General features: G+C 51.7%; 11 protein-coding genes and 1 non-coding gene across 12 annotated transcripts; 5 read left to right on the top strand and 7 right to left on the bottom strand.

Moving 5' to 3' along the window:
• Positions 1 to 57: 57 nt before the first annotated feature.
• On the top strand, positions 58 to 3,307 carry SAICODRAFT_86487 (RNB-domain-containing protein; the record flags this gene model as incomplete). Its single annotated transcript, XM_019171436.1, has 2 exons — positions 58 to 393; positions 449 to 3,307. Exons 1-2 carry the CDS (start codon positions 283 to 285, stop codon positions 3,305 to 3,307), a joined length of 2,970 nt encoding a protein of 989 aa, XP_019027114.1. The 5' UTR covers positions 58 to 282.
• Positions 3,308 to 3,651: 344 nt separating this feature from the next.
• On the bottom strand, positions 3,652 to 6,021 carry SAICODRAFT_51763 (DNA mismatch repair protein Mlh1; the record flags this gene model as incomplete). Its single annotated transcript, XM_019169092.1, has 7 exons — positions 3,652 to 4,062; positions 4,123 to 4,288; positions 4,343 to 4,685; positions 4,743 to 5,051; positions 5,101 to 5,704; positions 5,752 to 5,905; positions 5,957 to 6,021. 7 exons carry the CDS (start codon positions 6,019 to 6,021, stop codon positions 3,652 to 3,654), a joined length of 2,052 nt encoding a protein of 683 aa, XP_019027113.1.
• A 152-nt stretch (positions 6,022 to 6,173) lies between these two features.
• SAICODRAFT_22431 (ARM repeat-containing protein) lies at positions 6,174 to 8,183 on the top strand (the record flags this gene model as incomplete). Its single annotated transcript, XM_019166570.1, has 1 exon — positions 6,174 to 8,183. The coding sequence occupies one exon, from the start codon at positions 6,174 to 6,176 to the stop codon at positions 8,181 to 8,183; it is 2,010 nt and encodes a 669-aa protein (XP_019027112.1).
• Positions 8,184 to 8,445: 262 nt separating this feature from the next.
• On the bottom strand, positions 8,446 to 13,164 carry SAICODRAFT_4214 (uncharacterized protein; the record flags this gene model as incomplete). The annotated part of the gene is made up of 2 exons (XM_019168689.1): positions 8,446 to 13,047; positions 13,096 to 13,164. 2 exons carry the CDS (start codon positions 13,162 to 13,164, stop codon positions 8,446 to 8,448), a joined length of 4,671 nt encoding a protein of 1,556 aa, XP_019027111.1.
• Positions 13,165 to 14,388: 1,224 nt separating this feature from the next.
• SAICODRAFT_22429 (uncharacterized protein) lies at positions 14,389 to 16,640 on the top strand (the record flags this gene model as incomplete). Its single annotated transcript, XM_019166569.1, has 3 exons — positions 14,389 to 16,153; positions 16,207 to 16,279; positions 16,334 to 16,640. 3 exons carry the CDS (start codon positions 14,389 to 14,391, stop codon positions 16,638 to 16,640), a joined length of 2,145 nt encoding a protein of 714 aa, XP_019027110.1.
• A 319-nt stretch (positions 16,641 to 16,959) lies between these two features.
• SAICODRAFT_28323 (RIO1-domain-containing protein) lies at positions 16,960 to 18,254 on the bottom strand. The gene has a single exon (XM_019167118.1). It carries the CDS (start codon positions 18,193 to 18,195, stop codon positions 17,011 to 17,013), a length of 1,185 nt encoding a protein of 394 aa, XP_019027109.1. The 5' UTR covers positions 18,196 to 18,254; the 3' UTR covers positions 16,960 to 17,010.
• A 161-nt stretch (positions 18,255 to 18,415) lies between these two features.
• SAICODRAFT_22427 (isopentenyl-diphosphate delta-isomerase) lies at positions 18,416 to 19,141 on the top strand (the record flags this gene model as incomplete). Its single annotated transcript, XM_019166568.1, has 1 exon — positions 18,416 to 19,141. The coding sequence occupies one exon, from the start codon at positions 18,416 to 18,418 to the stop codon at positions 19,139 to 19,141; it is 726 nt and encodes a 241-aa protein (XP_019027108.1).
• Positions 19,142 to 19,481: 340 nt separating this feature from the next.
• SAICODRAFT_49257 (uncharacterized protein) lies at positions 19,482 to 19,988 on the bottom strand (the record flags this gene model as incomplete). The annotated part of the gene is made up of 1 exon (XM_019168959.1): positions 19,482 to 19,988. A coding segment is annotated over one exon (507 nt), but the record flags the coding sequence as incomplete, so codon positions are not given.
• A 256-nt stretch (positions 19,989 to 20,244) lies between these two features.
• Positions 20,245 to 21,240, top strand: SAICODRAFT_74190 (Nop52-domain-containing protein). Its single transcript, XM_019170919.1, has 2 exons — positions 20,245 to 20,333; positions 20,389 to 21,240. The coding sequence occupies exons 1-2, from the start codon at positions 20,285 to 20,287 to the stop codon at positions 21,138 to 21,140; spliced, it is 801 nt and encodes a 266-aa protein (XP_019027106.1). The 5' UTR covers positions 20,245 to 20,284; the 3' UTR covers positions 21,141 to 21,240.
• On the bottom strand, positions 21,233 to 22,820 carry SAICODRAFT_4208 (sphingosine kinase; the record flags this gene model as incomplete). The annotated part of the gene is made up of 2 exons (XM_019168687.1): positions 21,233 to 22,668; positions 22,718 to 22,820. 2 exons carry the CDS (start codon positions 22,818 to 22,820, stop codon positions 21,233 to 21,235), a joined length of 1,539 nt encoding a protein of 512 aa, XP_019027105.1.
• A 425-nt stretch (positions 22,821 to 23,245) lies between these two features.
• On the bottom strand, positions 23,246 to 23,324 carry SAICODRAFT_t7. The gene has a single exon. It is a non-coding gene; the product is annotated as a tRNA-Asp (tRNA).
• Positions 23,325 to 23,764: 440 nt separating this feature from the next.
• On the bottom strand, positions 23,765 to 24,818 carry SAICODRAFT_50881 (alpha/beta-hydrolase; the record flags this gene model as incomplete). Its single annotated transcript, XM_019169020.1, is given in 3 exon segments — positions 23,765 to 24,372; positions 24,429 to 24,587; positions 24,599 to 24,818. The coding sequence occupies 3 exon segments, from the start codon at positions 24,816 to 24,818 to the stop codon at positions 23,765 to 23,767; spliced, it is 987 nt and encodes a 328-aa protein (XP_019027104.1).
• Between the last annotated feature and the right edge of the window lie 323 nt (positions 24,819 to 25,141).

The raw sequence follows: 25,141 nt of genomic DNA, 5'->3' as shown, positions 1-25,141 counted from the left end.
AGATGGGATGGAAATGGAGATGGGCGATCGAGCTGGTATACAACGGCCCGGCGGGACCGTGCATCCCCGCCGTACAACGAGCTGCGTAGTGATGTGATGACAAGCGAAAGGAAGCGGACAGTCCGTCAAACTGTTTAGCAAAGTTAGAATAGAAAAACATCGCTGGAATACTTCAATCTAGCGTTTTATGACTCCCACGTTTGGCGAAGCACGGCACCTGCACTTCGCTGCTGGCAGCTTCGAAAAGTCGTAATAAGCAAACAGGCAATTACGACGACCAGCATGTCGGCCATGGAGATTGACAGCGTCATTGGAGTCAAGCGGAACCAGACCCAGCTATCCCGGCTGCAGCAAAAAGTCTTTGTCCGCTCAAACCGTGGCAAGGCGACCAAGGTACGTTACCCTGATCCATATTCGCCCGTCCTCCTGCTAATCCGCCTCGATCCAGGTCGTCCGTGAACACTATCTCCGTAACGATATCCCATGCTCATCACAACTCTGCCTTCGCTGTCAACAAACGGCCCCACCCGACGCAAAAGGCCGGATCCGCCATGCCGTTCTCGCCGCGACTCCCTCCTCAACAAAGTCCCTCGGTCCTCACTACCTAGTACCAGACACCAACATCTTCTTTCACTGTATGGACTTGATGGAGAGAACAGATGCGATTTTTGACGTGATCGTCCTACAAACTGTATTGGACGAGCTGAGAAATCGGAGCACGCCGCTGTATAACCGTCTGAGACAGCTTTGCTTGGATGGTGATAAGAGGTTCTATGTCTTTCATAATGAGTTCAGGGAGGAGACATATGTGATCAGGGATGCTGGGGAGACCATCAACGACAGGAATGACAGGGCTGTGCGAGTTGCGTGTGCGTGGTACAAGAAGCATTTGCAGGAGGCTGTTAGGGGATCGGGCACGAAGGTACCGGAGGTGGTTATGTTGACCAATGACCGTGGAAACCGTGAGAAGGCGAAGGCGGAGGGTGTTGTGAACAGCTCGGTGAACGACTACGTATCTGGTCTTTCGAACGCTGACGAGTTGCTCGACATGATCTCTGCAGCTTTCGATGAGGAAAACCAGGTCACGAAGAAGGGCGAGAACATTTATCCAGAATACTTGTCCGCCGCTCGTCTGTTGGAGGGTGTGAAGTCGATGAAGTACCACCAGGGAGTCTTCAACGTCTCGCCATACAACTACCTCGAAGGATCTGTGCCTGTTCCAGCTTTCGACCGTCCTCTGAAGGTTATCGGACGCGAGCATATTAACCGTGCTATTCAGGGTGACGTCGTCGTCGTCGAGATGCTCCCAGAATCCGAGTGGTACACCCCCGTCGCCAAGATCATCGAGGATGAGGAGGTGAACAAGAACGAGGGAGCAGACAACGATGACGAGAAAGAAGGCGTCGTCTCGGAACAAGAGAGAAAGGAACTGGAGGACGAGAAAGCTAAGGGGGTCAGAAAAGAGATCAAGCCCGAACCAACCGCGAAGGTTGTTGGTGTCATCAAGCGCAAATGGAGATCGTACGTCGGCCACATCGACCCCTCCTCCGTCTCCGCATCCAAGAAGGGCCGCGGACAACAAACGGTCTTTGTCCTTCCCATGGACAAGCGTATCCCCAAGATCAGGATCAGGACGCGTCAGGCGACAAACCTGCAAGGCCAACGTATCGTTGTCTCCATCGACGCATGGGAACGCACTTCTCGTTACCCGGAAGGCCACTTCGTCCGTGCCCTCGGAGAAATCGAATCAAAGGGTGCCGAAACTGAGGCTATCCTTTTGGAGTACAATGTCCAATACCGGCCCTTCCCCAAAGCCGTCCTTGATTGTCTCCCCAAAGAAGGCCACGACTGGGTCGTACCAGCAAAAGAAGACCTTCGATGGAAAGATAGGAAGGATTTCAGGGATATGCTTGTGTGCAGTATCGATCCCCCTGGGTGTCAAGATATCGATGACGCGCTTCATGCGAAGTTATTGCCGAATGGGAATTACCAGGTTGGTGTTCACATTGCCGATGTCACGCATTTCGTGAAACCTGATACACCGATGGACGATGAAGCCGCTTCCCGTGGTACGACCGTCTATCTCGTTGACAAGCGTATCGACATGTTACCGCATTTGCTTGGAACAGATTTGTGTTCGCTCAAGCCTTATGTTGAGCGCTTCGCCTTCTCGACGATTTGGGAGGTTACCCCCGAGGCGGATATCGTGAATGTCGAGTTTACCAAATCGGTTATCAAGTCTAAGGAATCGTTTTCGTATGAGCAGGCGCAGATGAGGATTAACGATGAGTCACAGCAGGATGATTTGACGAAGGGTATGAGAATTCTCCTTGCCTTGTCTAAGAAGTTGAAACAGAAGCGTATGAACGCCGGAGCGCTTAACCTCGCTTCTCCTGAAGTCAAGGTCCAGGTTGAGTCTGAGACGTCTGATCCTGCTGAGGTTGAGGTGAAGCAGCTTTTTGAGACGAACTCTTTGGTTGAGGAGTTCATGTTGCTCGCGAATATCTCTGTTGCTGATAAGATTTACGAGAAGTTCCCTGAGTCTGCGATGTTACGTCGACACGGAGCTCCTCCTGCCACCAACTTTGAGGTTTTGCAGGATATGCTCAAGACGAAGAAGAACATGTCGTTGGATGTCTCCTCATCCAAGGCTGTTGCTGACTCTCTCGATCGTTGCACGGACCCGAAAGAGCCGTACTTCAACACCCTTCTCCGTATCATGGCTACCCGTTGCATGTTAGCCGCCGAGTACTTCGGTTCCGGCCAATTCGCCGAATCCGAGTTCAGACATTACGGTCTCGCGACTCACATCTACACCCACTTCACCTCCCCCATCCGTCGTTACGCAGACGTCATGGTCCATCGACAACTCGCCGCCGCGATTGGATACGAGGAGCCGCATCCTTCCCTCGTTGACAAAGTCAAGTTGGAGGATATCTGCTCCAACATTAACTTTAGGCATAGGAATGCGCAGTTTGCGGGCCGTGCGTCAGTTGAGTACTATGTCGGCCAGGCATTGAAGAACAAGGTTGCTGAGGTTGATGCGTTCGTTATGAAGGTTTTCAAGAACGGTTTCGCTGTGTTTATTGCGCAGTTCGGTATCGAGTCTCTGATTTACGTTCGTGATCTGGCGAAGCCTGAACCTGAGACTGAGTTTGTGCCGGAGGAGTACTCGTTGGCGATTGAGAGGAAGAGTAAGCAGCCGTATAAGGTGTCTGTGTTTGACAAGATCAAGGTTAGGGTTAAGGTTGTCAAGGAGGAGAACACTGGAAAACAGAAGGTTTCGATGGAGTTGGTGGATTATTAAATCTTTGAGATGCTAGCTGCAGGGTATCCGGCACAGAACTGAATATCATACATATTTATTATCTCCATCGCACAAACGAGCTGGGATCCGTCCTTCAGGTCGCCATCTATCGTCTTACCTTGCTAGACTTCTGAACCTTCTTGGATTTATTAAGGTTTCTCGATGAAAGATTAGTTAAGGTTCGCGACCTGTAGTGGCACTGCGACATTCATTTTGCAGCCTCATGCGGATCGTTGCAGAGGAGCCGTGTGAATTATTTGAACTTCCATTTCCATACCTATATCAAGCAAACGAGACTCCGTAAACTCCCAGATATATCCCTCCAATGTCCCACGTGAACCTGGTCAGCAACGCTCGAACACCCGGTACAATGCCGGTAAATTCGCAATCTCGATAACCCTCTTCTCAACCAACATATTCTTCGTAGCAACCAATCTCTTTTTGAATGCCGGAAACAAGACCTTCTCAATCGCCGCTCTAACTTCAGTCGATCTCTTCTCATCTGATCCCTTGACAATAGGTTCAGGCGCATAAAAGATCGCAAGCTCACGAAGGAAGGTCTCGAAGCACGCCTTCTCATTGTACCAGTCCACATTGGGTCCTAAACGTAGCAGGAAGCCCGGCAGTTTAGCGAGTGACGGCACGTAACCTTTGATTAGCAGAGGTATAGACGAAATCTCACCGTCTTCGGAAAGCTCGATGGAGAAGTAATCGCCGAGCATTTCACGTTTCGAGACGAGTTGTTCATGAACCGCCTGTGCATGCCACTGTCAGTACGCTTAAAGATTGCTGTAGAGAAACCACACCTGTACGACCTCGGCTCTGTCAAGCGCTCTCTCGTCATCTTCCATTGCAGTGTCCCCTCCTTCATCCACCTCCATCGCGGCCTTCAGTAATGACTTTAGATTTAGTGGCGGCTGCAGTCGAATGGACCCATAATTCCCGAACTCAGTCAATCCGATTTGGTAGAAAAGCTCGCAACTGCATTACCTCTTGTTAATATCAACAAAATATAGGACATTCGAATTCACACACCTCACAGCGCCATAATCGATCAAATACAATTTCGTTGTATGTTGAACAGCCGCCAACCTCCTCTTTTCATCCACGAGCCCTACCCACGTATGATTTGCGAACAGATCGCTAAGTCCATTGTGTACCTGATCCCGCACATCACACTTCAACTCCTTCATTGATGCGAGTCTTAGGTTTGTCCGGGTCTTCTCGGTGTGCTCATACTCGTATGGCGTATCAGACGAGGCTGGGCCCTGAGATTCACTGGAACCGCTTGGGACGCCAGTAGAGGAGAGGAAGGAGGTAATGGTCTGAGCGCGGGAATCGGTTCGTACCATGTTCTTTTCGTAAACCTTCGTTTGGGCTGTGAGTAACGGTTGTCAGCATCTCGTTAAAGCCAAGAGTGTTTATCGTCACTCACTCTTCTGCAATGCTGCAGCTTTATCCGCAGCATCCAGCTCTTTCACCCCCGGCAGCAGTGTCTGTACTTCGAACCTTCGACTGCTGTCCGCTTCTCTCAGCTTCGCGTCCACTGCCTGGCAGATACATTCCACAATCTCCTCCTCGTACAGGAAGTTGACCTCACGTTTCGTGGGGTGCACATTGACATCCACTCGAGACGGTTCGATCTCGAGAGAAAGGTATATGAAAGGATGACCACCCTTGGGAAGAAAGGTTGCGTATATCTGTTCCAGTCCTCGCTTGAGGGATGTCGATTCCACGAGACGATCTGTCAAGCATCAGCCAATAATTCCCGAATTTCCTCAAGAAACATTTACGATTGATGAATAGCAACATCGTTGTCTTCTTTACATGATAATTCGCGTTTGTAACCAGTCCTTCCACTTTGAATGCGAGTCCTTCGTCCTTCACCTCGACACTCAACAACTCCCCAGCAACCGATGCTCCATATATTTGCCGGATATTGTCTTTTGTCGTCGCTCGCTGCACCGTGGAGCATCCATACGCAGTGTCTCCATGACGCTTACAACTCATGCTGATACCAGCTGAATGTACTGCATATCTTTGTACGACATCCAGGAGACGCATATATTCATCATTGGCATTTCGAAACGCGCGGCGACGCGTTGGAACGTTGTAGAAGAGGTCTTCGGCCGTGATTTGTGTGCCAGTTTTCCCTGCCACTGGCTTTGGGTCCGCAGATTGTCCGGGCTTTGCGGGGACTAGCTTGCCGTCAGAGTAGGTTGCTCGCCATGCGCAGGGTGACTCCGCTGTCTTCGTGGTGATTGTGACGTGAGCAATGTGTGAGATACTGGCCAACGCTTCACCGCGGAAGCCGTATGTCGCGATACTCGATAAGTCATCGAATTTCTGTAGCTTGGATGTCGTAAATCTCTCGCACAAGATTTCCATGTCCTCTTTCTGGTCAAAGTCAGCGGGTGTCATTGTGGGAATATGCGCATACATACCCGGATACCGCAACCATTGTCCGTGATTTGCAGCAGCTTAACACCTCCTTCCTTCACAACAACGTCTATTGAAGTTGAGCCGGCATCAATAGAGTTCTCTATGAGTTCCTTGAGAGCGTTTGCTGGCCGTTGGATGATCTCGCCAGCCGCGATCCTGGGAGACGCTTTTAGCAAAGGCTGAACAGGAAAGCAGAAAGCAGCTCACCTGTTAACAACGGTAACGTCTAACGCCTTGATAGGCTTGGGCTCTCGCCGGTCACTATCTGCCATTCTCGGTGCTCCTCTCTCCTCCTCTCCCAACAGTAGCTTCGTACGCCGGCCGGGTACACGGTGGCGCGGGTGGCAGTGCGTCGGTGCTCCGAGGCAAAAATAAAGGACTTTAGGAAAAAAGACGTCAATAGGATCGTCTTATATCATCGATCATGCCCAGGTCAAAGCCCAGACAGAAGAACAGGAAGAACAGGGTCAACCCTACCGGTCAGGCAACGGATAATGCGGAGATGCAAGTTGCGAAGGCGAAGGTTTTGCCTGTGGTGAACAAACTCTCCTCGGCGGATGCTGGAGAGCGGACATGGTCGTGTGCTGCAATCGCTACATTGGTTACTTCAGATGCGCAGACCAGGAAGTTGCTATTGAAGGAGGGTGTTGTGTCGAGCTTGGTGGATCGTTTGACCGACAATTCCCAGGAAGTAGTCGTTGAGGCCTGCGGTGCCCTCCGGAATATTGCATTGGAAGAAGGATTCGAAGTCTGCCGTGAAATGTGGGCCAAGAACATCCTTACACCCCTCGGTGCTGCTGTTCCCAGTCTCAGCAGTGTGATTAGCGACATCATCTTCAAAAAGCCTGTCACCACGGTGGAAGATGAGATCACCAGGAAGTTGGTCTGGACATACGCAGAGAATGTGGTATCATTAATCTGGAGCTTGAGTGAGACTACGGAGGATATTTTGAAGACAATCAACAAGATGAGCCCGCTAGTCCCGTTTATCATGTTGATCCTTCAACTCGAGGACGAAGCACCTGCCACGCTCCGCCTGGCTGCAGCGCAGTGTCTATACACCCTTACTGATGACAACGAGTTCGCCGTGCAGCAGCTTATTGGAGATAGCGCATACGCCGACCTCCTCGTTTCCCTGGCACAAAAGCCTCAGCAATCCCCGCCACTCACATTCGCCTTGATCTGCGGTATCCTCCACAATATCGCAGACACCATCGCAAAGAAGCCAACACTTACACTTAGGGACGACTTGACGCACGCCGACCAACATATTCTTCCTCATCTCGTCAACTTCGTCAATTCCATCGACTTGACCGCGCTGGCGCAGTCATACACGGTGGTTGGCGCAACGCAGCCAGCTGAGGGTGCGGAGATCGATATTAAGGAGAACCCGCAGGCGGACAGATTATCTCAGCTTGACTCGCAATTCGCTGCTTCTCATTTGGCACTCGAGATCATCGCTGGTATCGCCACTGCCGTGCAGGGTGTCTCGGAGGAGGACGGTATCATCTCGGGGCCGGCCGATGAAGACGAGGAGGAAGATGGTGAGGAGGATGAAGATGACGAGGTCATGGACGATGAACACGGCGAGCACATCGGAGACGAAGACGACGCACTCCCCGAAGAGCTGATGCAAGAAGACGACCGTGTGCCCGATATCAGCGAATCATCGCAGTCCATCCTTGCATGGCTCATCACGAACGTCACATCTATCCTCGTCAGATTGGCAACCCCAGCACCGACAAATGACCACCCAGGCTGGCCGACGGAGCACTTGAAGACAGTCAACCTGAGAGCAATCGATGCGTTGAATAACATTGCATGGACGTCAGATTCGGTCATCCCTCGTGAGGCGGAGTTGTGGGGTACGTGGCAGGAGCAGGCTGGTCACCTCTGGAAGGGCTGCTACACGACCCTTGTACCAGCTTTCAGCGCGGATGAGAGATTGTTGGAGGCGGTCGTAGGTTTCTCGTGGGGTATTGCTAAGGGTGTCAAGGGTGCGGTGGATGTGAGTGCCGGTGAGGTACAGACCCTCATTCAGATGTACAACAAGGTGGAGTCGGTGGATTTGAAGGTGAAGGCCGTAGGTGTCCTTGGATGCATCGCACAGCAGCAGAACCAGATTGCGCAGAACAAGGAGATTGGGTCTTTCCTGATTTCCCAGATCGTTGCTCTGCCACACACTCCTACTCCTGTCGTCGTGGAGGCGTTGAACGTGATCTACGATGTGTACTCTGATGCAGAGTTCGATTATGACGAGCCTGTATTCGTGCAGTTGAACTTCGTTAGAGCTTTGGAGCGTGTGAGAAATAATGTCAAGGCAATGGTGAAGGCTGTGGACAGGAGACGAAACGGTGATCTGCGAATGAGGGCTGATGAAGCATACGAGAACTTGGTTGCGTTCGTTGAGTACAAGAAGAGCGAGAGGGATTAGGGGTAGCAAAAAGCAAGGTGAAATTGCTGCAAAACCAAGAAGATGTCAAGCTATAGCTTATGTCTGGTATAATATATAAGAGAGATACCGTCAAAGTCCGCGAGTAAGAAATGGTCCATCTTCACAATCGTAATATCAGGAGCATTCGCACTTCGTCTCCACTATCAGGAATACCGCGTGGGGTATTCTTAATGGTGATCTCGTTCGATCGTCAGAGAAACTTTCTGACTCGCGGACTTTGGCAGCATAGCAAGTATATGATCTAAAGATCGATCCAGCCATCATCTTTCTCGAATGAGGCAATAGTACGCATCCTTGGAGGACAATCACAATACACGCGTGGGAAAATATCTGGTTCAGAACTGTTCATGGCCCGAGCTTCACAGAGAGCCTTGTGTGCCATATCCAACCTCGCTTGACGAAGAGAGGGTCCTTCGCCGGTCGCAAAGACGTGCCCGTGGATGACGAACATGGCTTTCTTCAGTGATGCTCCGTGTTGGTCACCATCCTCAGCAATGGTTTTAAGGCTTTGGATTTCAAAGTTCAAGCAACCCCATGCCTGCATTCCTTGTGTAAGACAAGCCATTGGGTGTTGTCTCACAGTTGGCTTTATATCGGTAGTGAACAGTGGCAACAACCTTGAGACGAAGAACTCGTCAACATGACGCAAGTCAAAGCCGGAATCCAGAAAAATTGCTCCGAGCGTCGACTCAACGATATCCGACAAGAACTTCGGTGCGTCCAGATCCAACCAGTACTCCTTCTCGGCGTGATCGAGACGATGGTACTCCAAATCCGTCACGTATTCCTTTACTGCATTGGGCAAAGCAGCTGAGAAGTGATTGATGTAAGAATGCAACCCCAACCGAACACAAAGTGCGGCGAGGATTTTGTTCGATACCATCGCGCTTTTCAGCTCTGTCAAGCGGCCTTCAGAATGATTGGGATAGCGTTTGAGAAAGTATAGAAGGACTGTAGTCTCGAGAAGTGCATCACCAAGGAACTCGAGTCGTTGGTAACACGGGATGTTCGTCGTGTTGATACTGGCGTGCGTAAGAGCTTCAGTCAAGAGCAACGGTTGCTTAAACTCATAGCCAATGATCTTCGCCAGCCCACGCACGTCCTGGGATGAGAAACCGATATCCAGTCGCGGAGACGTGACGTAGTCGTATAGCCGGCTGAAGTCACTCCATTGTCCCTCGATTCCTGGCATCTTGATACCGAGCGCAAGGGCGGCCTTCACACCTTGGTCCAACCCACCGTGATAGAGTGCGGTTCCAATGAGAGCTTCGACCACATCAGCGAGGCCTTTATCTCCCATTACATAGCCATAGATGTTGGCAACTGTATCCTCCTTATCCTCTTTTGCCACAAAGCCCGCCGGTCGCCAGTTGGCTCGCGCAAAGGCCTTGGGACGAATGTAACTGTACAGTCCTTTGTCCCTGGCAAGGCGATAAAGATTGGCATTGCAAATCTGTCTCATGCGCTTTACGTGCAGCTGACCTTCGTGGTTGTCCGGTTCAGTGACATAGAGGTATAGGGAGGTGATAAGCTTGAGGAAGGAATCGCCGAGTAGCTCCATACGTTCAAGGTCGAACTCCATGTTGCCTGCAGGTGGAGTCAAGGCGGCTAACGTGTCGTACGGGGAGACATCTGTGCCCAACATGTGATTGACTTCGCTCGCAATCAGGTACCCATCAATGCGGGTCATGATGGATGGCACACATACAGCTGTGATGAGTACTGGTGCTGGGATAGTGCTCACAAGGACACGCTCAGGCATCAAGTGGGCGGGAGTTCTGGAGCGCAATTCTGTGCGCGGCATATCCTTAGCTGTTGGTCTGTGCAGGTAATTGAGCACACGAGGAATGATTTTAACCTCAAGCATACTCTGCTCAAAGTCCTTCACCTTGACTTCATGATTCCTCCATTTACGCTCGGTGTATTCCAGAAAGCTTTCGAACTTCGCTTCCCTTGAACCGGCGGGTGGTTGCGACAAGGGATTAAGGTCAGTCCGCACAGAGGTAAGTCGATATCGCGTTCTGTCATCTCCAATTTCCAAAAGTACTTTGTCTTGAAGGTCGGACAAATCAGCGGGGCAGGGTGTGTGTTTCCGCAACACAGCTGCTTGGATCTCTCCCCACGGTATCAAGTCTGCGACCTTCCCGTCTTCGTGGGTAGTGGGGAACGTTACCCAGTAGGGCATTCTGTCCGGATCGCAGGTAAATGAGCGGTTAGCAATCATCGACGTCACACGCAAGGCGTAGCCAGTCAGTATGTCTAGCTGTGTTCTCGACAGGCTGATGGGATCAGGTAGGATTGTACATTCAGCGTTTGCATACACCTTCGCCTCCACGGTGCTGAAGAGCTGAATAGAGCCGAGGTCAATGTCGAAAGGCCGTCTCGTCAGCAGACATATCGGCCGATGTCCTTGACTTGGCACCCCTTCATTACCTTCATTACTGGGCTTTACAATTTTGATGAGAGTTGCGTACACCTGTCCTGGCAAAGGTTCGCCTTCGCGAACCTTCCAAAAGTCAGGTGTTTTCATTGTATAGGATCTCAATGCCTTGGCTGTGCCAACTTGCATGCCCTCGTCATCCACATCCACAATCTTCTCGAGGTTCTCTCGAATCGGCACAAGGCGCTCATCAAGCCCACCACGCTTCCTCAGCTCGATACAAGCAGCGAAGGCAGCCATTTGCTTGGCGCGTGGTTTGTTTGGCTGAACTTCTCCCACAATGTCATGCACAGCAGAATTGACGGGGAACTTAATAGAGCACCGGTACGCCTGACGTTCACCAGTAATCTGGAAGATCGGAGCATTGGTGGTGAAGGCGTCTCCTGGCAACCTGGAGCAGTAATGATACACCACGCTCACTGCACCGTGCGGTGACAGCTTGGCCCCAGTACTCGGTTCGACATGGTAGATCTCACTCAACGCCATGTCATCCTCGTCATCGTCGTCAACATCCCGTCCCAATAGCCTATCCTCCGGCAAACTCGAACAGAAACTCCTCATGACCTGCTCAGCGCCCCTGAAATCCGGAATACCAGCCGCTCCAAGTACCGAGTCAACCATATCCACATAGATTGACTCTCCCCGCCTTGCACGGCCACGCGACTGAATATAACGGATCATTGTCCCGCATGGATCAAAGCGGACGATGGAGTCGCATGCTGGGAGGTCAAGGCCTTCTTCAGCGACACTAGTCGCGATGAGGAGATTTACCCGGCTTTTCCTGAACTGACGAATGACATGATTTTGCTTCTTGTATTTCATTGCGACGTCGCCTTCGCCCGTGCTTCCGTGACCTACGATGAACTCTGGGCGGATTGGTGCCAATCGAGGGTCATCGAGCTCTTTGAGGAGCAAGAAGAGAGAATGCGCTGTGCTCCGGCGCTCAACGAACACGATGCAGTGCCCCTCTGGATTATCCTCATACAGCCCCCCGAGGATATCCAACAGCACCAATATCTTGTTTGAAAACATCATCTCATCAACTTCCCGATTGCCGGTAATCACAGGCTTCGTAAAAGACCAGTTGTTGATCATGTCGTTTGCATGCGAAATCGCAATCCTTTCCCTCTGGTAGCCTTCCGGATCGACGAACCGGTCGAACTTTGACATATTATCGAGCTTGAATTCGAGTTCGGAGAGAATGTATGCCCAGAGTCTGTCCGCACACCAAGGGCCGAGGATGTGATACATGATTGCGGATGAATCGAACGCTCTCTTGAGGATGCCGACCGTACTGGCGACCTTGTAAAGCGCCCTATAGAGCGGCGTCAATACGGTTCGATCGACGACAAATAATTGGGGCTGTCGTGCGATGCCTCCCAAGCCTTTGTAAAGAACCTTGACTTCCTTAGGTCTGTTGGCCACCTGTGCCAAACTCGCGACAGAGCTCAAGTTCATCGCTGTCACAATCTGTGCATCGAGAGTCTCTTCCAGCTCTTCCGCAACTTTGCTAAAATTCGCCTTGGTTGTTCCCTCGATTGGACTCGCCGTCATTCCCATCACTTTAGGCCGTTCCTCGACAGGCGTTGTCGCTGTATCGTGATAAAAGGTCCGCATGATACGGGCGAAGACGTGCTGCTTCTTCGCTCGGTGACATTCGTCGAAGACGAGGAGCGAGACTTCGCGCATGTGAATGAAACCATGCACGAGGCAATTGTGAAGGATTTCAGCCGTCAACACAACGGCATCAACCTCAGAGAATATCTTGCGCCACTGTGACTCTGACCACAAATCCGTACCCATCTCGCCGACAAACTTAGCAATATCGAAAGGTGTGTTGGCTTGTAGGACCGCATGCTGCTGAAAGACAAGCGGGACAGAGTCGACGAGAAAGAAAGCAAGACGCTTGGGTGTTTCGGGGTTTGCAGTACGGCGTTCCCGTTCCACGGTGAGAATGTGCTTGAGAAGGAGACATGCAATCATTGTCTTCCCACTTCCTGTGTCCAGTACAGCAATGATATTCCCCTCCTTAGCTCTCTCGAACAGCTCCATTTGATAAGGCCTCGGATCGGTGATGACCTTAAACTTATCGTTGTCTTCTTCAACAACGGGCGACGGTATGGTTCCTTCTGTTGACTTGGACGAACGGGCTAACAACTCAGACGTTAGAGCTTCGAAACCCTTGGCAAAGTAGTCATCAATGGTCATGTCCACCTGGACATTGGAAGCTTCGGGGTCCACCAAGAAATCATTCGCCGTACTGCCATTTTCCGTGCCGTTCAGGGGGCTGAGAGGGTTTGGAAGGTCTACAGAAACTGCAAAATTGTCTCGACGTAACTCGTTCTGACGGCGCTTTCGGATTTGCTCTGCTATGGAGTGCCATGGCGATTCGGTTGCAATGGACTACGAAGAGGTCAGCAAGCGTAACACAGACATAACGGAGTGCCCTACCCGGCTCTGGTTCTTCAATCGCGCTCCCGTAACGACCTTTGCCGCGTCCGTCTCTGCATCAGGAGCCATGGTCAACGGCGGCTGAGTGGGAACAGCCAACGAACGTAACTGCCGGTATGTGGGGTTGGCGGATCTGGGCCCTGTAACGTTGAACACCACAACAGCGATTGATGTTTGACAGGTAGTCAACAATACAGAGATTGATTGTTTATCTAGCAAATTCAACAAAAATAACGGATTATGTATATGGCCCCTTTGCCGTGTGAGCTTGCTAAGCGGGCGGGCCACATGTCTCGTATGCGTCGGTGGCCGGTCGATTCGTACATAGGGTAGGAGGCTCGGGGCACACCCGCGGTTGGTCGACGTGGCCTGTTGGACCACGTGAAAGAGTCCTGATTGACGATTGCGGTTACTGAGACCTGAAGGATTCCAGCTTTGTTTCGACCCTGGCTGGGTTGGTTGCTTCCCCCGGGCAGCTGGGCAGGGAGGAGGGGAGGGGAGGGGACCGCGAGGGTCCTACGGGAGCGCTGGTCGTCCGAAACGCTCCTGGCAGTAGCTGCTCCCGATGGTGTTTGCGGTTGGCAAGGTCTCGCAGCATGGTCATTATAAGTGCGGCTCGTAACCGGAGGAGCTGCCTCTTAGGCCTCGGCTTCCAAGCCCATCATCCATGTCGCTCAGACCCAATTGACCGGCTTTCGTCAGTATACGATATCGAAGGCCTGCAAACAAAAAGGAGATAGGTTTTCACATGCTATTCGGTTGATCAATTTATTCGCTGCCCTGCTCTGAACTCTTTGGTCCGCTCACGTAGCACACTGAAGCATCAACCCCCTGCAACAACTCTAATCAGAGCTCAGGCCTCCTCTCAACCCACCGCGTTGGTCAACCGCATATAACCCAGCACTCCGCCGGTCTCTACTTCTGCTCTCCACCTATTTTACCCAAACTCCCAAATACCCGTCAACAGGTTTGAGAAGTTATCGTCTACCTTCCAACCTCCTGGTGGTACGCCTTGACTCCCAGTCTTGTCGCCCAATTCTTCCTTGCTTTCGCTTGCAAAGGGAACTTCTTGTATCGTTTCCAGCGTCGTGCATCCTCTCGACCTCCTCGATTGGTGTTTCGGTGCTTTAACAGTTCGGTTTATCTTCTTCGGCAGCATTGAGTTCGATATCTCTGGTCTAGCATTCATCTCCTGTACAATACATACGGTAAGGTTGGGTCAGCATACACCCCCTGATTGCTTGCTAACGTTAGCATATAATAGGTTTACCATCTATACCACTCGATATCAATATGACGGACGTAATTACGCCGCCAACCTCCGATACCGTCGCCTCTCCGGCCCCGGTTCATACCAACACACATCGCTCAAGCAATAGCGTTTCCTCCCTCAGTTCAGTCAAGGCAAAGGACGGGTCCTCGTCTTCTTCCACGGGCAGCTTGGGTGACTCCCTCAACACTCCCCAACGCCCAGCTTCCACAAACGCTATCCCAATCACCCCTTCAACTCCGTCGTTCAAGTCGACTTCTGTCCCAACGGATGCGAGTATGGCTCAGGAGGCTACGCCCGAGGCGACTGAGTATGGCTCCTCCCCTGCTGCTGCTTCTCCTCGTCACCCGCGTGCTGGGTTCTCTACCTCTCACCCAGGGGTCCACCAACCTCCTCCGTTGGCGTTCATCAACACCAACGATCCTGGTCCTGGTCCGCACGGTGGAGCCTACTACCCCTCTCCTGGAGCTTCTCCGTCTTTCCCTACTCCGTTCTCGCCTCCGGTCTATACATTCGCTCCGTCCGGACCTGGCACGCCTATGTTCCCGACTCCGCCCATGATGCCTCCTCAGCAATTCATGGGTCCTCCGGGTCCGTCGCCTACTCTTGGTCCTCGTGGCCCCGGATGGAAGTCTGGACCTGGTGGTCGTGGTGGTGCCGTGAACGCATTCAATCAAAGTCCCATTGGAGGATTCGGAATACCGCCTGTCAGGAAGGACAGTTTGCCGTGGTATCTCGTTAGCAACCCTAATGTACCTCCTGGAGGGCGTATGAATGGTGGACCTCCTTCGCCTCTTATGCCCGGGCCTCCTGCTGGTATTCAACAGCGTCGTCCGCCCAATGTTCCTGCCAGTGTGCTCATTGCACCTCAGGTTCAGGGTCCGGGGATGAACGTGGGAGGCCGTACTTTATGGACTCCCCCTGGCGCTGCCATGATGCAGCCGCCTACCCCCGGAAGCCCGCAGTTCCCGCTCAGTCCTCAACAGCAAGCTGCTATTCAAGCTGCTGCTGCCGCGTATGTTGCCTCCTCCAACGGTGGGGTTCGCTTCATGCATGCAACTCCGGGTATGATGCCTCAGGTTCCTGTGTCGCCCAGCGATGCCTCCAGCCACGAGCAGCACGCTGTCAAGATGCCCACTCCGGCTCAGCACGCCCGAATCGCTGCGGCGTTGGCTTCCCCGCCGCCGATTCCGCCTCCGGTGGTTTCCTTCTTTGCGACCAACCCGAACGGCACTCCGGCGAGTGCTCAAACTGCATTGGAGGCCGCGTTGTACAACCCCAGCGGTGGCACTAACGTGTATGTCCGTGGTCTTCCCCCGGACATTACTGATGACATGCTCCATACCATTGTCGGAAAGTTCGGTCGCGTCATCTCCTCCAAAGCCATCCTCGACCAAAACCAAAACGGGATGTGCAAGGGTTTCGGGTTTGCCATGTTCGACACGGAAGACGAAGCCATCAACTGCATCGCTGGGATGATGCAAGTCGGCTACCAGGTCTCATTTGCCAAGGAAAGCTTCAGTACGCGTCTCAAGAACCTATCGGATCCCGGCAGCACCAACTTGTACCTTTCCAACCTCCCCGCTGATATGCACGAGCGTGATCTCGAGGAATTGTTCGCACCTTACCAGGTTATCTCGAACAGAATCCTTCGTGACACCGACAACCAGTCTCGTGGAGTTGGATTTGCGCGTATGGCCGACAAGGAGTCTGCTGAGATGATCATTGAGAAGTTCAATGGAGCTCAGATCCCTGGGTCTGATCTTCCTCTTCAAGTCCGCTACGCAGGTATGTGATATTGCTCTCCATCGTTGAAGAAGTCTACTGACGTTTTACTTTAGACTCTGCTTCTCAGAAGAGGTTGAAGGCAACTACTGCTAGACGTCGCATCTGGAGGGCTCGCGAGTTCAACGTGTACGGTAACTTGCGTTCAATCGTGGAGACACGATGCTAACTTTGATATGTTAGGTTGACCGGCAGGGCTAGCCTCAGCGACCTCCAGGAGCTAGGTCTCGATCCGGGTACATTGGCTACATTCGGCATTTCAGTCCCTACCCTCGGCGCGGCTGGTCAAGAAAACCCTGACTCCCCCCTCTTACCCAACGGGATGTACCCACCCGTCTTTTCGCCCATCCATCCTCCGTATCACGCTTCGCACGCCTACATCCAGGAACCCAATGACTCCGGTTTTGAGACTTCCCTCGTAGAACCGGCGGAGACGAAGGATGACGTTGAAGTCGATGAAGTGGGAAGGTTGATTGAGAAATATTTGTGAGTGAGGTCATTGAAAGATTGTGTATTTGTGTTTGTGTTTGTTCGTGGCTTTTACTTCTGCAAGTTGGGTTGTTATTTGTTCGATTCCTTTGCGGTTGGCCCTTATATGTGTACGATTGTAGTTTGTGGGTGACTTTTGCTATATGCTTTAGTGGGAAAACATGTTGTTTGCTATCATCGATTCTGTGTGTGGCACGGCCGTCTATCACTGTGGTCAATTGTCTTCTGTTCATTAATGCCGTGGGAAGTGAACGTTTTCACAGTCAAAGTCCCAAACTTTATCACAGTGACTGGATGCGGAAGACTCTCCGAAACAGTAAGGCAATGAATGATCTTGATCTTGTAATTTGCTTTGGTTATGTAGGGGAAGGTTATGATAGTGTTGCCTTCTTGAAGTCGAGCTCGGATGCGCTGAGGTCGTCCTCGAAATCTGAATCCTGCTCCGCGCTCTTTTCTTTGTTTTCGTCCTCCTCCTCCTCGGACTCTTGTGCTGATCCTTCCTCCTCTTGCTCGGATCCGGATTCCTCCTCATCCGATTCCTCCTCCGAGTCTTCCTCCGAGTCATCTTCGCTGTCGCTGTCACTCAAGAACTCCGCGCGGTAAGCGTCCAGCTCTCTCCACTTCTTCTTCGTAAACCCACTCGCCGCAACCTGTACATCCAAATCCCCACTCCTCTTCTCCCTAACATCCTTCTCAAAATCCGGTCTCTCACCACCCACATATCCAAACTTGCGCTCAAAAAACGTAATGATACAATCGACGTCGCGATCGAAGTACTCCTCCGCATTCTGGTGGTCGATTGAGAGCATTTGTGGGAAATCAATGAGAATGGGTTGGCCGGAGGGGTAGACGAGGATGTTGAACTCGTTGTAGTCGCCGTGGATTAGGCCCGCGCGGCCGAGTCTCACGATGAGCGCCATGAGATCCGAATACAACTTCTCTGGATCCTCAACGACCTCGATACCCCTTAGAGGGAAAGCATCAATCAACTCCATCACGATACAATGCCTATTCTGCTCAATCGGTTTCGGTACCGGGAAGTTGTTTTCGTATAGGATCTTCATGAAGGTATACTCCTTCTCCGCAGATAGACGGGACATGTACATCCATGACGCACTCTTTCGATTCTGCATGTAGTCGCGATTTTGCTTGATTGTGCGGAAGGAAATTCGGCCCAGGCGATGGAGTTTGAGAATTCGTTGTTCGCCTGTCTCTGAGGCGACGACGTAAACATCTGACTCCTTCCCGACACCGATTTGGTTTCCGGTACTGTAAATCGCTCCCTTCTTCGAGAATGCCTTCATGGCCAAATAATCGTAGCCACCATATGTCAGTCTGTATCCATCGTATTTCGCGTTGGGGACTTTGGCGATCAAGTTCGTTTTCGCGAGTGTAGAAATCATCCTAGCGACACCTGCTCCACCTCTCAGACCCGCAATCTGTGTAATCAAAGGTGTAGGCACGACCTCGTGGTTCTTCGATCCCATTTCGACGGCGGTGAGGACGCGGAAGTCCTCGTTCGTGAGGTAACGCATAGCGTGGGTATTGAGCTTCATTTTGCCTTTAAGTTCCTCGACGAGTTGACTGCTTTGGAGGTCGTTGAAGGCGAAATAACAGGCGTTTTGATGGGTGAAGAGTGTCTAAATTTAGAAGTCTGTATCCAGAATTTCAGTGTGGCGTGCTTTGGTGTGGCAACGTTAACCTTTATTTACCTGAACTGTAAACTGGATCCATCGGCCTCTCGACACCCCCACCCCCCCTCGGGATTGAACCAGCATGGCCCTCTCCAACGCCTCTGCCTCAATCTCTCTGGACTCTGACACCTACGACCCAGAACAAGTAAAGCTCATGGAAGAAGTCTGCATCGTCATCGACGAAAACGACAAACCCCTCGGCTCCGCCTCGAAAAAGACCTGTCACTTGATGGAAAACATCAACAACAACCTCCTCCACCGCGCATTCTCGGTGTTTTTGTTCGATGAGGAGAATAGGCTGTTGTTGCAGCAGCGCGCGGATGAGAAGATCACGTTTCCGGGGATGTGGACGAATACGTGTTGTTCGCACCCTCTCTCTATCCCCAGCGAGACTGGATCGGATCTCCCATCGGCAGTATTGGGCGTCAAACGCGCTGCGATCAGGAAGTTGGACCAGGAGCTCGGTATTCCTGCCTCCCAAGTCCCCATCGACAAATTCACCTACCTCACCCGCATCCACTACGTCGCCCCCTCCGACGGCCTCTGGGGCGAACACGAAATCGATTACATCCTCTTCATCCGCGTACCCGTTACCCACGCCGCCAACCCCAACGAGATCAAGGACGTGAAATACGTCTCCAGAGAAGAGATGCAGAGCATGTTTGTGGACCCGGCGTACGAAGGGAAGTTCACGCCGTGGTTCAAGTTGATTTGTGAGACGTTTTTGTTCAAGTGGTGGAAGGAGTTGGAGGAGAAGGATGATTTGGCGGCGGTTAAGGATGAGGAGAATATTCATAAGCTTGCATAGGTTGCTGGTGGTTCACTTTGGGGGAGTATGAGGGACAGGTTTTGGCGGACATTGCATACTATACAGCAGAATATACCCACTAATAGCTCTTATATGATGTGTAACATGTTCTGACTTCCCCTGTCTCCTGTGAACCGTCCTGATAGCTGGGTATTATATGATTAAATAATAAAGAAACGCCGTGACTCCATAACAATGCTTCCGATTTTCTCCAATGTTGCCTCACCGAAACTCGAACGACGGAAATGCTGGTGAATGTGATCCTGCTAGGATTTTCGGTCGAAGTTCTGTAACTCTCGCATTAGCATAGGCAAGCAACCTTTCGTGTGCGAGAATTACCCAGCTGCTGGAACATCTCCGAATTCTGATGGTAGTACAACCCACTTAACACCCCGGTCCCCTGCTCAAAACAAATATAATAGAACCCTGCGAAGCTTGCGCCATCGATATGCTCCACATTCGGCTCATTATACAAAAAACACTCCTTCCATCTCATATACACATGCCCACGCGTACTCCAATGACCCAAATCAATCGTCGAGTCCCTCTTCATCGCCTTCTTCATCGCCCTGAACGACGCAAACCTCGACCAATGCTGCATATCAATCTTCTCGCTCGCGCCCCATCTATCCCCCGTACTAAACCGATACTCATTCCCATCGATAATCTCGCCCTCGAAAAAGGTCGTCAGGAACGGGTTCTCGGCTGTGAGGTTCGCGATGGAGAGGGTTCCGTTTAGACGGGCTGAGCGCATGTTGACGGAGTGGATTTGGACGGTGACTTCGTAGGAGGAACGGCCGGATTGTTGAGTCCCGGTGAAGGTTGAGCCAGGCCGGAGGTAGGAGGAGCAGTATGGTGATGTTACTCGAATGGCAGATGAGTCTGATCTGGGATCAGAGAGTGATCCCTTCCGTGCCTCATCCCCGGTCTTTGCATCCCGCCACTGCACTTTCCGCACAAGCCCAACCTCTGGAACAGTGTCTACGTCCTCATGATGAACCATCGCAAATATATGCTTCGCTTGGTTTGGTGTTTGTGGTTGAGTGGCGGTGCAGAGCAGTGCCTGGGGTACGAACTTGGTACGAACTTTTTTGGCGGGACGTGGGAGAAAGGGTAAACACCAGAAAGAACAATAAGATCAATATGTCTGCTGCTGCGAACTCGTCGTTTGTCAAGAAGCTTGCTGCGAATGGTATGATCTGCTTTCTCTGATTCGTGGCTACTCGTACTGACCAATCGACATATAGACAGGCCAACCCGTGATGCCGCCGTCGCATCGCTCTCTCAATTCTTGTCGGCAAAGAAAGACATCTCCAAAAAAGACCTCCTAAAACTCTGGAAAGGTCTCTTCTACTGCTTCTGGATGTCCGACCGTCCACGAACTCAACAACGCCTCGCAGAAGACCTCGCATCCCTCGTCGCCAAGGTTCGACGGGAAAACGCCATGTTGTTCCTCGAAGTTTTCTGGGAAACGATGTGTAGGGAGTGGCCTGGATTGGATGTGTTGAGGATGGATAAATTTTATATGTTGGTGAGGAGATTTGTGGCGGCTGCGTTTAAGCTGCTACAGAGCGAGAAGTGGAATGAAGGGTTGGTTGAGGAGTATATCAGGATCCTGTCAGAGGGATCTCTGCACCCCAAAGACCAAAAGATGCCGAATGGATTGCGGTATCACATCACCGAAATTTACCTCGACGAACTGGATAAGATCGTCCCGGCTGAGACATACGCGGAGTCAGGAGAGGAGTTGCCGATCGGTGCGTTGGTGAAGCCGTTTGAGGCACTGTATACCGACTCACCTACCAAGTTGGTAAGAAAACGGGCCGAGGAGAATGTGCTTAGGGACGGACGGTTAGAGAAGTGGGGATACGTGAGCACGCTGGGATTGGACGCTAAAATGGGGCTCGAGGATGCGGAGGAGGATTCAGACAACTGGTTGGACAATGACAGTGACGACGATGGTGATGACGGCGAGGAGTGGGCTGGTATTCAGGAATAAGGAAGGAGAACAAATGCATGACTCGAAAACTTTCAGCATACCCAAACGAGCATGACCATATTAGCTAGCCAGAAATCTACCAAAGTGACCGTCTACGGCCAAGTCTGCGAATGTCCCTGATAAAACTTCCCATCAACAGTCAACGTCGCCCCCAACGCCTGATGAACCTCAACCTGAAACGCCTCATGCAAAATCGGCTCCCCATCAATACTAACATACCCCTCCCTCTTCCTTGGCGTCAACCTAAACCCAGCAACCTTCAAATAACTAACACAATCCATATTGAAATGCTTTCCGCCTTCTTCTGTTGCTGTGAGGTATTTGATACTCTGCCACCTTCCAGCTGGGGGTGGGAGGAGTGCGGAGTGGGAGCCGTCGGCGGAGACGGACGATTGATGGGATTTTGGGGCGCGGACGATGACGAGGTCGAGGAGGCCGTCGTCGGTTATTGCGGCGGGGAAGAAGCAGGAATCCATACTCACCCATGGACATTTCCCGGCGTAGAAATTCGTTAGGTCCTCGTATTTGACGACCGTCCAATCACTTGGCACCGGGTCTTGTACTGTACCGAACGCCAGGTCGGGTATGCCTTCGGTCGCGTCCCCATCCTCCTTCGTGTTGAACTGCTTCCGGACGTCGTACTTGATCTTCCGCTTGATTGTATCTTTATCCGAATCAATGATTTTCACCGCAACATCACACGGATACACCTTCAACCCCAACACCCTCTGCACCAACCCCATCACAAACCTCTGTCCCCCAGCCCACCTCAATCCTTCCGTCCCCAAATCACAATCCGCGATAATCCCAAAACTCTGTGTCAAGAAGGATAACGTCCGTTTCGATCCCTGCGTAACGGAACAGAGATCAATCGGGGTATAGATACCCTTGATCATTGCTAGTGCGGCGTGAGATACCGTAGGCGTCCCAAACGTCGACATGGTCATCCCATTCCCCGACCCACCCGGCAGTAACACCACCGGCACCTTCAATGCCTTCCTCGCATCCTTCCTCTTCGCTAACCCATTGAACACCTCATGCGGTAACCCATCACCAGAAACACAGACAATTGCATCGTAAGCGTCGATATCCAGCTCTTCAGCGATAGTGATGGCGTGTTCTCTGTATTTCGTATGGGTTATGGAGAGAGTGACGTGTGCGGCAAGAAAGAGGGGGTTGGCGTGGATTTTCCAGACTGTATTTGCGTTGCCGGGACCAGAGAAGGGGTTGATGAGGACTTTCAGGCGCTTGCGTTGGAGGGACTTCCCGTAACTCGCTTCCAGCAGCTGTTCGATCCACATTTGCGCCCCGCTTTGGTTGTCGAACATGAGTTGATACTTCCTAGTCGCTGGTGCGACCTCAGTCTTTGACGTGTGCTTCGCGTAGTTGATTTCCAGAGTGCCATTGCTTGCTTCCGCCCAGAGGATGTCTCGTAACATCACTGCCCTCGGTCTCGTCCGCTTCTTGGATCGACATATACATATCGACGGCGGACATATTTGGAAGGTCTTACACTGTCTTGGTTCGTCTGCATCATCGTCAGTCCTTGTCTTTCGACAGCGGAAAGACAACCGTACCTTCGTGTGCGTATTGGAGAACAAGGCAGTCCTCCGTGATGCGGAGGTAGGCTTCCTTGCCATCGAGGAGCACGAAGATCGAGGAGTTGGTCGACTCACTCATTACCCTGAATGCGGACTTCACCGATGGATTACAGCTGAGAAAACGGAGGGTGTTGGTTATAATTATCGATAAAGTGCGCGTGCCGGCGTTCGGCGGAACCGAAGGGGACCCTGCATCAATATCGATCGGCATAACGTCCGGGTCCGCGGTGTTTGCGGTTGTCCATATGAAAGTTACATATGTTGGTTCTGGGTTATCCGTAAATCACGAACTGTACAAACGGCGGAGAACGATGCTGGCATGCGCATGGGCTAGGTTGTTATGTCTGTAATGCTAACAACGTTGCGGGTCAAAGAGGGTCAGGTAGGCTTCCTGTAGGGGGATAATTCCAACGACGCCCCTCAGTCTTATCCCACCCCTCTGTCTGTCCATTCTTGCAGTCTTCCTCAGCTTTGCAAATGTCAAAGGGCCAAAAAGAAAAAGTGCTCCCTGACCGAGGATTGAACTCGGGTCCCGCGCGAGCCTGATGACAGGCGCGTATACTAGCCACTATACTATCAAGGATGGTTGATGTCTCCTTTTCCAATTTTGGTAGATGTCACATCTTGAAAAATCCCGTTTTGCGTTTTGTATTCTAATTGTGTTACGGGTAGGTTTCAAATAGCTGCAACGCACCATCCCTTGGATTCATTCTCTGTGCTTCTTGAAACCTAACGAGACCCTGTCTCCTTGCTTTCTTGGGCTTTTGTGGACTCATCGATTGGATTTCAGAGGGTACGAACACCAGATACCTACAGAGCTGTTGGCAACTTTAAACATTTATGTATTCGTCCAATACTGTTGCTATGCGGCTCTGCCTTCCTAAATGCAATGACATAAGCTTTGCCCCTAAGTCTGACCTGTATCATGCAAAAACAACGGCAAATTCCCACGCTTGCCTGAAAGCTACACTACCTCCACAGCAAGAGCCCGTCTTCCACATCCCTGAATGTCTACCTCCAGACTCATTCGACGCTCCTTCCATACCTGTTTTCCGCCCTTTCAATCAGCTCCTCCACCGTCTTGTTATACTCTTCATCCCTCTCCTCAAGCACCGCATGCCCCGCTCCTTCAAAGATAATCTTCCTCACGCCTTCTCTCTCGCCCCCGAAACCTTCAATCAGCAAATCCGTACAAATTGGGTTGATGAGTTGGTCGTCCGTCCCGGTACAGGCGACAATATCGGGGATTGCCTCAGCGATGGCTCTGAGGTTCGAGGTGGGGACGTTATGGGATAGACACGCAAGTCCTTGTGAAAGTGTCGCATGCGTCGGCTGTTTCGGGAGAAACGTAAACCGCGTAACCATACTCTGCACAACCCTCTCCCGATTCGTCTTGTATTCCGGGTATCTGTGGTCGTGGTCTTTTAACCATTTCCGCGGGAAGATCGAATCAGCGGCGTGTTCAGCTTGGGATCGATGACTGAGCTTTGGGGTCAGAATCGAGATCCAGTTGGTGACGGCTTCAGTCCGGGTACGGACCGGCTGTATAAGTTTCGCGCAGGTACTGGTGAGGCAGAGGGATGCGATTCGGTCTGCTATCAGTGCGGCCAATTCCAGTGAGATCATACCGCCTAACATCACCCAAATATCAGCGTTTGTACTGTCTGTTGACGGCGGGTGGACGAACCCATTGAGACACCAACAACATGCACGGACTTCGGCTCAACCCACCCCAACCCCTCTAGCACCTCCACCACATCCCTCGCAAAAATCGCCGTACTATACCACCCCCACGGCTTGCCACTAAATCCATACCCCCGGTTATCCAGAATACACACACTGTACTCTCTCCCCTACCCTCCTCATGGGCGAAATACTGGATTTGTGGGCGCCAGGCGTACATAGAGGATATGAAGCCCATGAGCAAAACGATATGGACCGGTCCATGGCCATGAATTTCGTAAGCGATGGGGGTAGTGTGTGGTGCCGTGCCGACGGGGATCGTACCCTTCTTGAAGGGTGAGAATGGGAGGAGAGAGGGGGTACAGTTCGGAGGACGAGGTGGAGGGGTTGGCATTGCGATTTGTTGGGATGTATGCTGTTTTCCGAATTGACTCTTGCGAGTGAATGCTGGTAGTCGTCCTCGAGATTGGCTTAGTCGCGTCTCTCGGTACGCGGATGACGTAAAACATCTCGAGATCGAACAGTTGAAGCATGTGAACGTTATCGCGCGTGAACCATTTAAGCTTCCCTGGCCATCTGCATAGGCAGTCCTTCGTATTGGGTTAAGGTAACATCTCATTTTTATGTGTCATAGCCCATGATCCTAGCGATGCCTTCTACTTGCCTCGCCGCAATTACGCCGGTAACGCCGGCATGCGACCGTACGTCGCGATGTTG

Source organism: Saitoella complicata (genome assembly GCF_001661265.1).
Source record: "Saitoella complicata NRRL Y-17804 unplaced genomic scaffold SAICOscaffold_1, whole genome shotgun sequence".
NCBI lineage: Eukaryota > Fungi > Ascomycota > Saitoellomycetes > Saitoellales > Saitoellaceae > Saitoella > Saitoella complicata.
This window is presented reverse-complemented; position numbering and strand designations above follow the sequence as displayed.